The sequence below is a fragment of the Daktulosphaira vitifoliae genome, unplaced genomic scaffold (genome assembly GCF_025091365.1).
Source record: "Daktulosphaira vitifoliae isolate Bord-2020 unplaced genomic scaffold, ASM2509136v1 Scaffold_5, whole genome shotgun sequence".
Lineage (NCBI taxonomy): Eukaryota > Metazoa > Arthropoda > Insecta > Hemiptera > Phylloxeridae > Daktulosphaira > Daktulosphaira vitifoliae.
The window spans coordinates 23,401,126-23,419,523 of record NW_026099576.1 but is presented as its reverse complement, the minus strand read 5'-3'; the positions used below and the strand labels follow the sequence as shown (position 1 = coordinate 23,419,523).

General features: G+C 26.2%; 4 protein-coding genes across 11 annotated transcripts in view; 1 reads left to right on the top strand and 3 right to left on the bottom strand.

The window, feature by feature from the left end:
• Positions 1-18,398, top strand: part of LOC126906586 (valine--tRNA ligase-like) — a 143,687-nt gene that overhangs the window by 114,614 nt on the left and 10,675 nt on the right. The gene's annotated exons all lie outside the window — the stretch shown is intronic.
• The window catches only part of LOC126906606 (dynactin subunit 6-like), a 142,228-nt gene that overhangs the window by 119,084 nt on the left and 4,746 nt on the right, over positions 1-18,398 (bottom strand). The window lies entirely within an intron of this gene.
• The window catches only part of LOC126906604 (dynactin subunit 6-like), a 69,307-nt gene that overhangs the window by 50,619 nt on the left and 290 nt on the right, over positions 1-18,398 (bottom strand). For 2 of the 5 annotated variants that reach the window (XM_050687269.1, XM_050687268.1), the window contains exons 3-5: positions 17,197-17,367; positions 16,609-16,736; positions 16,400-16,542 (exon numbers count right to left, since the gene is read on the bottom strand). In XM_050687269.1, coding sequence (XP_050543226.1) covers positions 16,400-16,542; positions 16,609-16,736; positions 17,197-17,367 — 442 coding nt within the window. Of the gene's footprint in view, positions 1-15,715; positions 16,008-16,399; positions 16,543-16,608; positions 16,737-17,196; positions 17,368-18,398 lie in introns of those variants that run through there. The other 3 variants (XR_007704286.1, XM_050687270.1, XM_050687267.1) reach the window with 2 other exon arrangements.
• Positions 7,181-12,886, bottom strand: LOC126906588 (myosin-J heavy chain). Of its 2 annotated transcripts, none has more exons than XM_050687237.1 (5): positions 12,537-12,886; positions 12,010-12,074; positions 11,665-11,931; positions 9,896-11,581; positions 7,181-7,467 (listed from the first exon to the last, which is right to left on the bottom strand). In XM_050687237.1, exons 2-5 carry the CDS (start codon positions 12,058-12,060, stop codon positions 7,309-7,311), a joined length of 2,163 nt encoding a protein of 720 aa, XP_050543194.1. In that variant the 5' UTR covers positions 12,061-12,074; positions 12,537-12,886; the 3' UTR covers positions 7,181-7,308. The 2 variants fall into 2 exon arrangements, with proteins under 2 accessions (XP_050543194.1, XP_050543196.1); XM_050687239.1 differs by lacking the exon at positions 12,537-12,886 and adding an exon at positions 12,365-12,515.

The following is an 18,398-nucleotide window of genomic DNA, read 5'->3' as shown; positions in this document are numbered from 1 at the left end:
ATATCTAAGGTTTTAGTATAAAAAAAAATTATGTTGATTTGTTGATTTTTCAAAAAGTTATGGAAGTTTTAAGAAAAAAAAGTGAAAAAATTTCGAAAATTAGCGATTTTTAAATTTGTAATTTTTTTGGATATTTCCCCCATTGCGGGGAACGAAAGTACTTTTTTCAATTTTTAAGGGTAATGTCTTCAACTAGTATACGATTTGTGATCTTTTGACGTATTTTTGAAAGAAATCGGTCCAGTGAGAGCTGAGAAAAAGTGGCAACAGACATAAAAAAAAAAAAAAAAAAAAAACACATCATAGTAAAATTAATACCTTCTCCGCTTTGCATCGAAGCTAAAAGTGAAAAAATTTCGAAAATTAGTGATTTTTAAATTTGTAATTTTTTTGCATATTTCCCCCATTTGCGGGGAACGAGGGAATTTTTTTCAATTTTTCAGGATAATGTCTCCAACTAGATACGATTTGTGATCTTTTGACGTATTTTTGAAAGGAATTCTCCGCTTCGCATCGAAGTTAAAATGGAACTTTTTTAACTTAACTTTTGACTTAAAAATCGATATTAGCAGGTACATAGCATTGTTATTATCAATGATAGCAAGGTACATTGTTGTGAGTTTACAAATACACTAACTGACAATACAAAAAGTATATCTATTGATAGTCATAATTGATAATAAACAATCCGTGACTGTGATAGCAATATCATAAAAAACCAATTAGCTACCTGTATTTGTAATCCCTTGTGTATTATACCTATATATTAACTCAAAAATTTGAAACTTTAAATGTTTATATCTAATAAACAAATTAAGTTTTATTAAAAATTCAAATGCCATTTATTATTGAATTAAAAACTCAAACATTTTATTAAATTAAAAAAATGTGTTACCATTTAGAATAACAAAGTTGACACCCTAACCAGGCATAAGGGATGAACCGATAAAGTATTACATAGTTAATAATTCAATAATAATTAATTAATTAGTGTGATAACACAATTTAAGGTGTAACATAGCTCTTTTAAACTTTTTTAAATTCTCACAGTTATATCGTTATTTTTTACCTTTGTGCAGTGTACCTCAGTTACCTAACTACATAAAGCAAACACCGATGTTTTCAATGAATTAAACCAATTTTTCCTTAAGTTTACCAAAGTTTTTCTTTGGATTAATACTGTACATGGATACAAGTTGGTTGTTTTCATTTTTATTTATTCTTATCACATCGATTCATTCTACCTAATATCAGCTGTTTTTATTTACTTTCTGGAGACTTTAACGGTCGGTAACACGGTATCTTAATTTTACCTCAAACATATACGTATTCCTATTTACGCTATTAATTTTTAAAATCATATAAACTATTAACTCTTATAATTATGGAGGAGCAACTTGCATCCATAACAAAAACATTAAATGAGATCAAATCAACGCAGAATAAGTTGATTCAATCGTTCAATGACCAAAATAAAACAATAAAAAACTTCAATAATCGTTTTGACGATCTTTTGAATCAAATAAAAAAAATAACTGATGAAAATATTCTATTAAATAATAAGGTTTCTCAACTCGAGCTCAAGATCAAAAATTTTGAACAGAATGCTACATCAACATCTAATACAACCCATTTTGATATAATTAACGAAATTGCTGATAGACAATCGAGAATAAATAATATTATTCTGTTCAAACTGCCCGAACCGACTGAAACTAAATCTGATAGTGACCAAATGAAATTAATTCTTGACGAAATGGAACTAAAAATCCAACCTGTTAGGTATTTTCGCTTGGGCAACCCTTCTTCTCGAACTCGTCCATTGAAAATCACGTTCAACGATACTAAAAATGTATTTGACATTTTACGAGCGCAATCCAAAATCCGTTCCTCAAATCAATTTAAAGAAATAAGATTCTCTTCGGATCGCACTATGAAACAGCGTGAACAGATGTCAAAGCTACGGCAAGAACTCGAATCTCGTCGCAACAATGGTGAACAAAATATTATTATTAAATATATTAAAGGTAACCCAACTATTATTAATAATCCAAAAAACTAAATCGCACTTCATGTACTTTATCAATATATTATCAAAATGTTCGTGGTATAAATACCAAATTAAATAAATTAAATTCATTTATTCCATTGTCATCTTTAGATATTTTTACCTTTACTGAAACATGGCTCACAAATAATGTAAATTCTTCGGAATTAGGCTTTAAAAATTATAATGTTTTTCGATGTGACAGAAATGTTCTCACAAGTAATTTATCTAAGGGTGGTGGAGTACTTATTGCTGTTAAATCTCATATAATTTGTAAAATTTTAAATGTTACTGTTAAATGTATTGAGCAGATTTTTATTCAAGTTCAACTAGGAGCTAATATATTTATTATTTGCTGTATTTATATCCCGCCCAATTCACCTCTTACTCTTTATGAACAATTTTTCCTATCTATTAATGAACTTTACTTATCTAATCCTAAAGCCAAATTTATATTATTAGGTGATTTTAATTTACCCTTATTAGATTGGTCATTTTATTCTTTACCATTAATTTGTAATTCTCAAATCGATTCTTATTTTGTTAGCATGCTATCACACTATAATTTTAATCAATTTAATTTTATACGCAATCACAGCAATGTCATTCTTGATCTAGTCTTATCTAATGCTTACATAACCGTCGATAATGACCCTGATCCGTTAATTCCGATTGATAAACACCACCCGGCTCTTAATATATCACTAAATTGTGAACAATATGAAATCTTAAAAACTACACATGATTTAATTTATGATTTTAATAATTGTGATTACATCGAAATTGTTAAATTTATTGGTGATTCACTCTCCACTATTGATTTAAAATCCTATAATATAAATGAAACAGTTGTTCAGTTTTACCATATTTTGTACGAAGCAATCAATAATTATGTCCATATAAAACGTATATATAATAATTCATATCCTTTTTGGTACTCCAATTCGCTTAAATTATTAGTAAAAGAAAAAAAAATTGCTCACCTTGTTTATAAACAATCTAACAAAATGACAGATTATATTAATTTCTCCCGTCTTAGAGCTAAATGCAAAAGAAATGCTAAATTAGATCACAAAAACTACATAAATAAAGTCCAGTTTTCGATTAAACAGAATCCAAAATATTTTTGGAAATTTATTAATTATTTAACCAATAATGATGCTCTACCTTGCTCTCTTTCCTTAAATGGATCAGTTGCCGAAAATGGTGCTGATATCGTTGAGCTTTTTAGTAAATACTTCTCTGATGCCTATTGTAATTCATCTCAAACATTTAATTCCCCCTCTTTAAATGTAGATAACCCTAATTTAAATTCTACTTTAAATTTAAATTCCATTACTGTTACTGAACTAGAGGTTTTTAATATGATTTCTGACCTAAAATTAAGTTCAACTACAGGCCCAGATGAGATACCTACTATTTTCCTTTATAATTGTAGATTTATCCTAACACCGATATTAACTAGTATTTTTAATTTATCCCTCGCTAGTGGTACCTATCCATCTTTTTGGAAAACGTCGTTTATTTCACCTATTTTAAAAAAGGGTAATCCTTCACTAATTTCAAATTATCGCCCAATCTCAAAATTATCATCAATCCCAAAGTTATTCTCTCACTTAATTTCATCTAAACTTAACAATTTTTGCTCCTCAGTCCTAGTAAATAATCAATTCGGTTTTATACCAAAACGCTCAACATGTAATAATTTAGCCATAACAAAAAACTTAATACTTCAGTCATTTGAATCTAATGCTCAAACTGATATAATATACACTGATTTTTCCAAAGCCTTCGACCAAGTTAATCATGTATTACTTATTAAAAAATTACAATCTTTTGGTTTCTCTGGATCACTTTTTAAATGGTTCCAATCTTTTCTTTCAGACCGTTCCCAAATTGTTAAATACCTCAAATTCAAATCGTCACTTTTCCCAGTCCCTTCAGGCGTTCCTCAAGGAGACCACCTGTCTACACTTCTATTTAATATTTTTATTAATGACCTGCCTAATGTTATAATGAACTCTAATATCCTTATGTTTGCTGATGATGCTAAATTAATAAAAATAATTAAATCTGAACAAGATGCAATTTGTTTACAATCAGATATTAATAACTTACTCACATGGTGTAATAAAAATCACTTATTTTTAAATGTGGATAAATGTAAATTTATGCACTTTTATCTAATAAAAAACCCAATTAATTATTGTTATTCTATTTCCAATATAAATATCGAGCTAGTTTCTCAATTTAAAGATTTAGGCGTTATTTTTGATTCTAAATTAAATTTCTCCCCTCACACAGAAATGATAAGAAATAAAGCTATGCGTAATTTGGGATTTATTAAACGCACTTGTGGCTCATTTATAGATCCTGTTCCTCTAAAAATTCTGTTTTATTCCCTTGTACGTTCCCATCTTGAATACTGTCCTCTAATTTGGTTAAACAATACTTCTAAACAAAACACCGCACTAGAATCTGTTCAAAATAATTTTCTCCGTTTTATTTCATTTAAATTTAACATAAACAGACCTCCCCATAGCTCTTATGACAGCATTCTTAATTACCTTAATTTTAATACACTCAAAGAACGTCGAATGCTTTTGATTTCAAAATTTTTACATAAATTATTATTAGGACTCATTGATTGTCCGGAACTCCTATCATTAATTAATTTAAAAATAAATAATATTAATACTAGAAATCCTAAACCTTTTTATCCTCAATTCTCAAAAAAAAATTACATTTTAAATTCCCCTGCAAACCTTTTGATGACAGCTGGTAATATATATTTGTTTGATTTTTTTAAATGATTTTTTGTATTTTTAGTGAACTTTTCTGAGTTTTTATATTCACTTATATTATAATAGTTTGTTTCATAATGCTGTATACTTTTTCGCATTTATATAAAATTGTTTTTTATTCTTGTATCTTACTTTACACCCATGTAAATTGTTATTGGACTAACGTCCGTTAAAAAATAAAAAATAAAAAAAAATAATGTGTAACTAAAGATAATAATAAAAAAAAAATGTTTTAATTATTATTATTCTGTAAGTAATTGAGTGGGTTATGATAAAAAAATCACTCTGTATATAAATCAATTCTAAAAAAAATGATTGTTAGTTTTTCCTGAATTAATAATAGATTTTTACAATTATATTAATTAAAATGCAAAAAAATATTGATTTTTACTATAAATAGTAATTATAAAACTTTCTGAGTGCATATTAATATAAACGATACAATGTTTTTAATTCTGATAAGTTATGGTAATAAATTATTATTTTTTTATTATTAACTTTCATTAAAATCAACTTTAAAGGATTAAAATATTAGGTTAAATATTTCATTTTCCTTATTTTTAACATATTAATAATCAAAATCAATATTAATTTAAAATAATTTTTTTTCGTTCTTAATTATTTTTTTTCATATGTAAATACTTATTTTTTAATAATAAGTAATAATTTTAAAACTTAGAAGTGATAAAAAAAGTCTAATTGCACATTTAAAAAATTGCGAAAAGTTGATTTAAAAAAATGTATTCTTGTTTCTGATGAAAGTTCCTTGTAGTCTAGTGTATTTGTTCATAGTAACAAAATTTTTTTATTAAAAAGTATTGCATCAAGCCCATTAAATTTTTATATGCATTAAAAGTATTTAACTACTTTATTATTTTTATAATATCTCCGTAAAAATTACAATATTATTATATTATATTATTGAATATCAATTTCATACTAAATTTAATTACTATAATTATTATGTATTCATATACTATAATTATAAATCGGGATAAAATTAAAGGAAGAAGAGTTATGGTTACTTTTTAAATAATCTACCAATTTCTTAAAATTAAACACTATCTACAGATTTGCATCGAAGCGTTTCTTATGATAGTGATTTTAATCACTGTCAGATATTATCTATACTTGTTTCAACTATGCCACGTCCATACTGTGTCGCGACCCTACTGTGCTATAGTTTTTTTATGTTAACTTAATAAAAGATATAAACATAAGAATAAATAATAGTTTTATTACCATGTAACGTCACAAATTCGATGGTGGACCGTTTATGATTTTTTTGTTATGTTTACTTATTTATTAACCTTCTCTTGACACAGCAGTGTCCACCAATCATTATTTTGCCGCTGATCGCTAGATAAGGCGATAAAAGAGAAATATAATTAAAATCGAATTGTTTATCAGTATTGATCCCTTCCAAAAAGACAGGCCGTTATCGATTTGAAATTGCCGTTAGATCGGTGTTGACTCTTCTCTATTCTTTCTTCTGTCATTGACCGTGCTAGGGTGCACACATTTGTTGTTTTATTGACACTCTTTTTTCAATGATGGAGTAGAGCCGCCAACGGCGAACGGCCAGGTCTTTTCGTCGAAGCATCCAGACCATTTCTCTTCGGAGACCGGGTATCGTTTTCTTTTACATATTATATTTATGTAATGAGCTATATTTTAAACTCTTTAGATGTAGATAAATCTGGACTCTAATTATGTCTGACAGCAATTTTTATTAATAAATTATATTCATATTACAATAAAAATAATTCTATTTTATTAAATTTTCATTTTAATAGAAATTTTTGACTAAAACACTAATCAAGATTATTAAAATTTATTAATCTTAGATTTTTTTAATTTATGAAACTATAGTTAATATATTTTTCATAACAATAATGTTAAGTAGTTGTTTGATTTTCTTATGAATCGCTAAAACATATTGTAATTTTATCTTATTAAATTCGAAAGAATTAGTTTTATTACCGAGTATACACTTACGTTATTTTATGAAATTTTTAATATTTATAATCACAAAACAATTAACTTGTTAATTTCAAGTTAAATTTTTTATGTCATTCATTGGCTATTCATCATAATTCTAATTAACTTGATTTGAATAAGAATAATATTTATTGACTTATTTTCACCTTAGGTAAATTATAACAAAAAGTTTTTTTATATTTCTCAAATGTTTAATCAATAAAAATTACAAAATTATACTTAAAATTGTTCATAATAATCACACATAATTATATAATTAAAAAAAATATTATATATAAAAAAATAGTTTAGCTCCATGCATAAGCATAATAATTTAGATCAATTCAAATCACCATGTAGAGAAATTATAATATATTACTTATTATCAATTAAGAAATAGCTATTTAGTGAAAAACAAAATATTTATAAACATCATTACAACATTTTGATACAATACGTAGTGTTGTTATTTTAACATCATGACTCTTGATGTTGTTCTTGTTCCAAAGTTTCTTCTTCTGTTGAAATAGTCTGTCCATTTAGCGTTTGTCTATCTACTGTTCGAGCTACTTGTCTAGTGTGGACTTCGTCTAACCTTTCGGAGATTTCATCACTACGAGCGTTTGTTTTGCTTACCTGTCAAATCATTTAACATAACAGAGTATAAAGAATGTTGTTCCATTAGTTTTTATTTTTGGTTAGTTAAAATATTATAACTATACTGCCGGCCAAAATTATTAGATCACACAATAACTTTAAGATTATTTTCAAATAAGATTTGATATCTTGTTGGTTTATTAAATATTATTATAATATTAACAAACATGATTGCTGTAGATTCAAAGAAAAAATAATTCACCTGCAAAAAATTATCGACAGAAATTTTAATTCGAATTTCTTTGGTGATCTAATAATTTTGGCCGCCAGTATATATAAAGTTATTCGATAAATTTTAAGTACCCATTTCCTTATTTTTAAACTTAGCTTTTTAGTGAAACTTTATTCCATTATTATATTGAAGCATTTTTTTGCGAATAAATAATGTATTAAATAAAAGTTTTTTCATTAAATTTAAATTGTTAGAGAATGTGTTTAAATTATATTTAAAAAATGATAATATTTCGATTAAGAGGAGTTGACATGGAGAGTTTGGGTATCAATATTTTATATACTTACAAGGTGATCAATTTTGGGTAAAACATTGATTTTCTAAGAAACTATTAAACATTTTTATTTTTATAAAGAGAAAAAATTATTTAGTTCAAAAAACTACAGTATTATGTAGCATAATAATTTAATTTTCATTCGTTTAAAGACCTTAACGTTAATATTCTTAAATGGAAACTTGTAATAATCATATGATATATAAAAAAATTACAAACAATTTAGTATTTAGTAATTTGAGATTAAGTTTCTAATTATATTTTATTGTTAAAAAAAACACAAAAGTTCATTTTTCCAATCTATTACATTAACTAGTTTTAATTGACTAAGGTATTTCCAACATACAGATATCTTATCTTTAATAATTGATGACTATTATTAAATGCGTACTGTTATATTCAACGCAAGTTTACCTTCAAACATTGACGGTTACCGGTATAGAAAATATTTATTGACAACTATCATCAAATATGATAGATGGTCTATTGAAACAGATAATTGCCCCTTTGGTATAAAGAAAACCAAATTAATGCTAAACTTTACTATGAATTAAAATTTTTAAACAATCATAAAACGCAAATGATTAGTTGAACAAAAAAATTGCTAAAACAAGGTGTTTCTAATTTTTTTCCCTAACATTTTAAGTTTAAAAATAATGGTTCTAATTTAATAAAACTAAAGTTTTTAAATTTTTTTATCTCTGAAAGGATGAAAAATAGGCTTATTTGACTACATAATATTGTAAAATATTTTGAACTAAATAATTTTTATGAAATGAAAAATTAAACGAACGTTTGAATATTTCTAAGAAAATAAGTTTCTTACTCTAAATCGATAATTCTGTACAAAACAAGAATGTCTTTGTATTTTTATTCAGTTATGATTAACTTTGACTATTCATAGTATATATAATTCATTTTTTATAATGTATAAATATACAATCACTATGTAAATTAGAAATAATTTTAATTTTAATTTATTTTAATTCATACTTAATTATTATTAGTTAAGAAAAAACCAGCACAGTGGGTTCGCAGCATAGTTGGGACAAGTATAAATGATCTGTCAGTGATTAAAAATCACTATAATAAAAAACGCTTCATTGTAACTTTGTAGTACTTAAATTTTAGAAGGAATTATTAAATTATTCCAAAAGTAACAAGAACTCCTATTTTCTTATTTATATCCTGATTACAAATATTTTGATTTATAAATATAATACATGAATAAGTACTGATAGTAATGAAATTGATATTTAATAATCTAGTATTGTAACTTTTACGGAGAAATTATGAAGTTATAAGTTGTTGTATGTAGAGTGAATCATTTTATATAAGCTACTCTATTTCTCTTAAAATTATAAATATGTAAAGAAAATCCTTTTTGGAACTGTGTAGTTTCATATTTCTACATTTTTAAAAATTATGTCAAAAAAGTAAAATTTTTGTGCAAAAGTTGCTATTTTATATCCCCTTCTATGAGCAGGTTAATGGTAAAATTTAAAAAAATATATGGCCAATGAAAAAAAAGTATCTAATGGATTTATAAAAAAAAAATTATTTTGATTTGTTAATTTTTAAAAAAGTTATGGTAAATTTAAGAAAAACAGTTTAAAAATGTCGAAATTTACTGTATTTTAAAATCAATTTTTTGGGGGGAAATTTATCTCATTTAAAGGGAACCAAAAAACTTCTTTCAATTTTCAAGGGCTATGCCTTCAACTAGTTACGATTTGTAATCTTGGGACGTATCGTTGAAAGAAATTGGTCCAGTATGAGCTGAGTAAAAAGGCGATTGTCACAAAAAAATAAATAATCACATCATGGTAAAATTAATGCATTCTCAGCTTCGCATCAAAGTTAAAATTTAATGATATATTAATATATTAACATATTTTTACCTGTCTAAATAATCCTAAGCACTGTTCTTCCAATCTTTTTAACCTTGCTGCTCTTCGTTGAAGTCTATCTGTTTCATCGGGTCGTAATACGTTAGTGTCCGTTTGTTGGATTTCGACTCTCTCGATTTGTGTATTGGGTGAAAGACTATCTAATGTATTAACTTTTGTAATGTTCGTACATTCTTGTAGCCTATTTTCAGAATTTGGACGATCAATATCTGACTCAATATTGTTCTTAGTATTACTTTGTATGTTATTATCAGAAGTATTTGTTCCGATAGCTTCTGTTTGAATATCAGTCTCTAACGTTTCTTCAGTTTCTAATGAAACTTGAAGACTAGAACGTCCATAACGACGGTGTAGTTCATTCAAACGTTCATTAATTGAATCACTTGTTTGACATGTTCGTACCATTTGATTAAGTAATGATCTGTTTTGTTCTTCTAGTTTTTTAAGTCCGCTTGGTTTTTGAGATGACTGATTATCATCAGCCGGATCTAAATCTGTATTTGTGTCCATAGACAATGATTTCAGCCAGCTTTCATCATCGTCACTACTACAGCTATTATCAGCAACAGCCATACGGCTATCATCGTCTTCGTCAAATCCGCTCTCTATTGACATACTATATTTCCGATGAGCAAATTCTTCTCGTAGTATTTGCCAATCATGCTCTGTTTGTGTGTTTTTAACTCTAGCTTGATCCCATTTTTGTTTACAATATTCTAATTCTTGCTTTAACTCAGTAAGTACATTTCTTTTGTGCTGTAATTCGTACCTTAGTATTTGTTCATGCGTATGTAACTTTTTGTGTTGAGCATTCAACTTTGAAACAGCATTCCAAGCTTTATTTAATTCCGTAGTTACAGTATTAAGTCTTTCTTGTTGATGATCTAATCTAGATTCCAAATGATTATTTAGGGTTTTTAACCTACTTATATCTTTAACCAAAGAATTCTTTTCTAAAATTAAATCTTTTAGTTTTAAAAATGTTCTACTCACTGAAGCAACTCGAAATTCAATTATATCTTCTGGTTTTGAATCATTAGATGTTTTTTCATCATAATGACTAAGTAATTCTACTAGTATTCTCCAAACTTTAGGTAAATTAGAAGCAATCTTTTCACGATTTGAAGTATACTCTGTTTGTTCTGAACGTTTTAATGTATCACCAGCAATGTCCATTAAAATGGAAGCAGTTTCGTTTATATCACCATTAAATGTTAAATCAGATATAAGTTCCCTGTTATTTTCAAGCATCCTAGCAAATCGATCAAAATCGGGTCCTTCATCGCCTGATAATAGTGTAGAGAATAGATTGTTAACCAATGACATTTGTGAAGCTAAACTCATTCTATCTGCTGAGGTGGTCATATATTTAGCTTTCATTTGTTCATACTCGGTTTGTTTTCCTTGAACTTCAGATTCTAGTTTCGCAATAAAATCATTCATACCTTGTTTGCTATTGAGTTCTTCTGCTAATTGTGCTTCTAGTGCCGTATTTTTCGCCCTTTCTCTACTAATTTCTTGTTCATGGCCTGCAGCAGCTGCTGTGGCTCTTTCCTCATATAACTGTCTTAAGTTTTTTATATTGTCTATTTGTTTTTGATATTCTACCCGCAAGTCAGTTAAACATTCATCTGCATGCGACTCCATATCTTGCAAACGTTTTTTTAAATCAGTTACCTAGGATTAACAATAATACTGATATACTAATTATCTATCATTTAGTTCTTAAGTACTTTATTTATATTAATATGCATTGTTACTTGAGCTTCTCTAATTTTAAGCATGTCGTTGCTTATACTGGCTACTTTTTTCAACGCTTTCACTTGTTGCTCTAATCCAATTTTTTCCTTGTTAACCATATCTAGTTCTTCTTTGCAAGCTCTCAATCTATCTAATTCAGTTTTAATTGATGAAATAGCGTCATGACGACGTTCTCGAATACTAGCCATATATTGATCAAAATTATCATTTTCACTAACATTCGGTTTTGATACTGATATTTTACTCAATTGATCAATTACCGTTTCCTAAAAAATATTTGAAATTTATGAACATACTTTTTTTAATGTAACATTATTTTAAATCATAATTATCATAACTATTACCGGAGCTGGCAAAGCTGGCAAGTCTGCCGGACGACTCCAAATTACACCCATCTATGAAGTGTATACTGAAGAAAAAAAATCTTTATGTTTATATGGTTATTTATTAACAAGTATATTTTTATTAGAATGTAAATAATTTTTTTCTAGGTTATTATCTGAAACTTAGGTGTTGCGTTTTATTTGAAAACATGCAAAATAACGGGCACACTTTTACTGTACGTTTCAAAAGAATAATTGTTAAAATCAAACATAGACATTAAAAAAAAAAAAAACACACACACAACTTACTATCATATCTTTTGTGTTAAAAATAGTAAAAGAACATGTTATTTTAATATAAACGAATTAATAATACCTATCCATAAATCAGGTCATCTACACATAATCATGTTAGTTAATGTTTAATAAAATGAAGAATTAATAATTTAAACTTAATTAAAAAGACAAGTATTTAAACGTGACTGATAAACTAACACATAACTTTCGTTCATTGATCTCTTATCGATATAGAAAATGAATTGTCTTACCTTTTGTAAATCGTGTCAACTGAAAGAGTCGAAGGCGCAATCAATGTTATTCAGTGTGTCTGTTGTCTATAATTATATTACAATTCAGTCATATCGGTTGAGCTCACTAACATAATATAAAAATGCGCGCGCAACGACCGGGACGTGCTATTTTTAGCCATAATTTATTTTTGGCTAAGACGCAATTGTGCGACCAAATTCAATCGCATTTCGGTACTGTCGTGACCTCGTTGACCTATTCTATTCAAACACACATAAAAAATAATGTCCGAATTTTTACATATATAGACGAAAGATTTTAATGGATATATATTAAGGGAATAATTGTGTAAATAGAAATAACAATTTTATATTTTTTGTCGAATTTTTGATACTTTATGTTAAAATTACACTGCTTGTGTGCAAAGTAATGTGTATATTAAAAGTATCATACTGATATATAGGAATTTTTGAATAATTTCTTATAATGAAATATATAACCACGCTAGTTATTCTCTCAACGACAAAAAAGAAAGAAAAATGATACAAAAGTTGTACCCTGCGTCTGACGACGTCACATTAGTTTGGCAAAATTCCCAACCGTTGTTCTCTTCCGCAAAACACAAAATTATTTCTTTTATGTTTGATGTTCATTCCATTGTCATGGACCATTCTGGACATTGCCCAAACCACAAAAACTTGACAAAGCAATGGTTGATTCTACAAGTGTGAGTTCAAGAATGTCAAGGTCGGATCTACGAGCTCATGAAAATCATAGTGTTTTTAGAAATATAATGATGAAATTTATTTATTGCTACGACAATAGATAACGTCTATTAGTACTTTTACAAGACAATATGATAAATAAATTTAAAATACATTATTAGGCAGTTAAAATTTTTTGAGCTTAATTAAAATTTTTCTTTAAAATTAAAAGATTAAATCAAGATTTAATTATAAATCAAGTTATGTAAACAATATTGTTTTATACTATCGCCATATGATAATTATATATATTGTATGATTCGTAATATAACTTAGTAAGTCACATTATCTAATATTTTAAGAGAATATGTTAATTATAACACATTTTTGAAAGGGGACATAATCCCCTTAAAAAAATCCAAAAATTTTCCGACCTTCACCAATAATTTTCCTGGAGTCTGTTGACCAAACACTTTCGTTGAAAAAAAAAATTTTGAAAATCCGAGCACACTAAGTAATTTTTCCAGAAAAGCGTTATTTTCCTTGTTTTATTATATAATAAGGATAAACACATATATAATAAATTATATTAAACCATTATTTGTATTAATTATTGACAATTGACGTAATTCATTAGCAATAAAAATAAATAAATAATAATAATATTCTATTGTTCTGCAAACGTAAACTTTTGTGAAACGGATTCTATTGTACTATTAGGTTACAATCAAAATTTTATTATTCGATGAATGTATAATAGAACAATAGAATTTTAATCGTATACCTAATAAAACAATAGAATTCGTTCGATGCAAAAAGGACAGTTTGTAACGCTAGACAATGATGCGCGATAAATATTTTAACAACCCCAAAATTTTTTATGTTAGTTGCATATATAAAACTTGTTTTTAAATTCCTTGTAAATTAATTTTTACACATTTTGAAAATAAATATCATACCTAGAATAATTTTGATGTATATGTGAACATTAACAAATTAAAATTATTAGATATTTTTAACTTCGATAGGAAGGTTTTCATTTTTTCCTAGTACCTACAAAACCAATTTTTCACAATGGTTTTTCCAAAAGACCACAAATCATGTCTAGTTGAACCGATCAATGTGATAAAATTAAAAAATTCCATTGATCTCCACAAATTGGTGAAACCCTTTAAAATTTAAAACTTATAAAATCGGTAAATGTTGATACTTTACCAGTAGAATAAAATATTCCATATTTTTTCAAAAGCATTCCGTATATTTTTCATACTTATTACAAAAATATAGCATATCATTTTTTTTGTTATTACAAAGATATGTATAATAAGTTTTCCGCAATGATTCTATCCTTCTTACAAAATTATTCCACAAGTATGTGATGAACTGGGTGTTATAAGTTCAAGTTCGATCATGCGAATAAGTGTTGTCAGGAAGAGTCAAAATAATAACAATTATAATGTAACATTCACATAATAAACACTGACCACTGAATCAGTTGTCAGATCCCTTTGTATTAGGATTTGTATTAATTAAGTTACTTTCTAAATATTAGTATAATACTTTTTAGTGTTACAATAAATTCGTTATAACTAATATTTTTAAAACAATTATGGATTTCAATTATGAAACTATTATACATAATAGTTGAAAATGTGGAAATGACTAATTAGTTGTTACTGTTATTGTTATCACAGGTAACAATAAATTTTGTTTCCCTGGAAAAAGTTCTATTAAAAAAGTATACAGTGATTGAAAAAAATTCTATTGTATTAATTCTTAGAATTTACTACCACACATTATGTTTATCAAATATAGTTGTAATTGTGAATACTATCAATGTAGTTGTGCAAAAGAACGATGGTATTTACGAGGGTGTAAGACAGTATTAAGTGCAGGTGGTTTAAGTGGAGAGAAGCGTCTGGTGTGTTATGCGATAAAATAATTGCAATGAGGTTGAAAGGTAAGTTCTATAAGACTGTAGTGAGACCAGCTATGATGTATGGTTCAGAGTATTGGGCGGTTGATAAGAAAGTAGAACAGAGATGAAAATGCTTTGATGGATTAGTGGAGTGTCAAGAGAAGATAGGATTAGGAACGAATATATAAGAGAAAGTATAGGTGGAGTTTTAATCGTGGATAAGATGAGAGAAAATAGAGAGATAGTTTGGTCATGTTATGAAGAGAAAGGAATCGGAAACTGTAAGAACAGTAATGGAAATGAATGTTGAGGGAAGAAGAGGTAGAGGAAGACTTAAAAAGAGATGGAGGGATGTTATTGAAGTGATATGAGGATGGCTGATAAGAGTGTAGATGATGTGGAAGATTGTGTCAAGTGGAAGTTTAGGATAAAAGTAGCCAACCACAAATAGTTAGGATTAAGGGGAGGAAAAATAAGAAGATCCTCTGTTTATTAAATATAAAATAAAATTAAGATCAACTAAGTAAATATTCAAATACATATACTAGATTAAGAAAAAAATCAATACTTTAGAAAGTAAAAAAAGTATCAAACATTCTTGTATTATTATTTTTTATGCAAATTATGTAAATAACTGTTTCTCCATAAATTCTATTAAAATAGTTAACAAAAATATATTCTTCCAGCTAAATTAATTTAGTTGTATATTTAATTAATACTATGTTTATATACAAAATAAGTTGGTTAATAAAAATAACATAGTTTAAGTGTACGTAGCTTTAACTTCCTTCAGTAGTACTTCTATTTTTCTTCAATAGATGGTAACTAGGTAGTAATTTCATCAAAAATTCTCGATGACCACTTGGTACCTATAATATATATTGAATATTAAGATAGGAAATAATTTATATTTAAACATGAAATATTAAGCCTGTATCAATATAATATAGCATTGGAAGTAGTAGGGTAGTGAAATTAAGCTAGACTTAATAATAACTACATGAAAGTAGAGTTTCTATTGCATATAAGAGAAAAGTGCTTCATATTAAGTTTTTAATTGTAATTACCTTAACATTTTTTACTGCTTATTATTCATCATTATTTGTATATAGAAAAAGTTTAAAATGTTTTTTTTTAGCATTACACTGTACAATGTTTAAAGGTGTTATAAGAAAGTTAAGTAGTAAAGGTCATTTAAAGTTATTAAATTTATACAGGATTTAATATTAATAATTTGAAAAAATGAATATAAATATATTACTGAAGGTTTGCAGTAAGCCTTTTGTCGAATACAATTCTTTCCATAAATACAAATCCCATCCTCAACTGGTACAGTAGATGTTAAACGACAACCAGCTCCAACTACACAATCATTTCCAATATTAATATTTCGACCAACATAACCTTAAAGAAGATTAAATATTAACATATTTTTTGAATATTTAAAATTTATATTTTATTTTAGTATACTTTTAGATTCAAAGATATTATTATCTCCAATGCTATTTACTCCTTCAACTGTTGAATAAACTTCAAACACATTACTAGATCCTATTTTTAAAGTTTTAGGTTCAGATTTTTCATAACCTGGTTGAAATCTAAACATTTAATTAATGATTTTAATATATTTACATTAATTTTTAAAGTCAAAAGCAAGATTATCTTATAAAGGGAGCAACAGATAGAATATATAAATCCCTTATTGGCTTAAGAGTTTAGGTTACATTTATTCTTTTAAAGAACAAAAATATAATATATTGATAAATTTTTTATCAAAATTCTAATAAGGTTAAGTAATAACATAAAAAGATTAAGAATACTTTTAATTGTTAGAAAAATTACTTAGTCTAACCCATAGACCTCTTGTAAACACAAAAATGCAATTAGAAAAATAACATCAATTTAAATAGTTATAATAATATTATAACTATATAAATTGATGTGTGTATATATATATATATACATATATTATATGCACACTAATATAAGTTCTTATAATAAAATGTAAACACTTTTCACACAACTTCACTAGAATTAAATTATTTTGAAAAGATATACTTATGAATGATGGTGACGTATTCTTCAATAATATTACTTTCACCTATTTCAATGGGTCCAGCTTCAGCTATAATTGTAACACCAGGATGAACTATAGTGGAAGAACCAATAATTACTTGACCCTTCACCTTAATTTCTTTACACACCATAGCTCCTTGACCAATTTTAACTCTACAAAGGAAAAGTAAATGTGTATTAAAGTATTTTTCTTTAGCAATACCTATATTAAGTTGGTGTTGATCATTTGTTCATATCTATGATACTATTCTGTAAACTTTGAAAGAATGATCAAATATACAAATATAAATACAATAATATATTATATGAAATTTTTTTACTTAAAATTCTACACACCTATTAAAAATGAAAGGTAACTAAAAGTTCATACTTTCAATAATATTTAATTTTTTCATGGGAATCATATTTTTCTTAAAATTTAGTCATAAATAGTTCAATTTGAATTGAGCTAATAATAATAATTTGTTTATTAGTGTGGTACTCATATTGTATTTTTTAACTCCATTTAAGATACATATAAAACGAGTGTTATTAGCAAAATTAACTACTCTGATGATAGTAGATTTTAATTTCATTCTCTCAAACTGCCTATATTCACTTTAAAATTATATATCATATTGTACATAGCATCATTAGTGCATTTATGAGTGTCATACTGCTCTTCCGTGACCAAAATATATTTTTTTTTTTATGAAAATTACATAAATTATAAAAATCCATAAACAATATTAACAAATCAGTATGTTTTTAATTTTATATATTTTATCAAAAATGTCATTAATGACTTAATTAACAATGTTTAAAAAATAATGTAATAACTAAGGAAAATGAAAAAACTAATACGTAGATGAAAATTATATAAAAAATTAAAACAGAATTCACAATCAATTAATTATTACAAAAAAAAATTCATTTTAATCATGTATATAATAATAAATAATTTATCATATTCACAATTATAAAATCATAAAAACTAGCAAAACAAATAAATTAAAGGAATAAAAAAATATAGCTAAAATATACATATGCACAATAATAAGCCTACACAGTGTGCCAATTTGGCACACTCATTAAAAATTACATACAGAACTGTAAAAACGGATTGAAATTTTAGTAATACTAGAAATTTTATTTACATAATGACAATTTGAAGATAAAAAACAAATACATATGAATATATCTAA

Excerpts from the sequence above, each read along its gene's own strand:
- LOC126906588 (XM_050687237.1), bottom strand. The coding sequence starts at position 12,060 with ATGGGTGTAATTTGGAGTCGTCCGGCAGACTTGCCAGCTTTGCCAGCT. Across the intron at positions 11,932-12,009 it reads TGCCAGCTTTGCCAGCTCCG|GAAACGGTAATTGATCAATT; the intron begins GTAATAGTTATG and ends AATATTTTTTAG. Across the intron at positions 7,468-9,895 it reads GCTTAGGATTATTTAGACAG|GTAAGCAAAACAAACGCTCG; the intron begins GTAAAAATATGT and ends ATGATTTGACAG.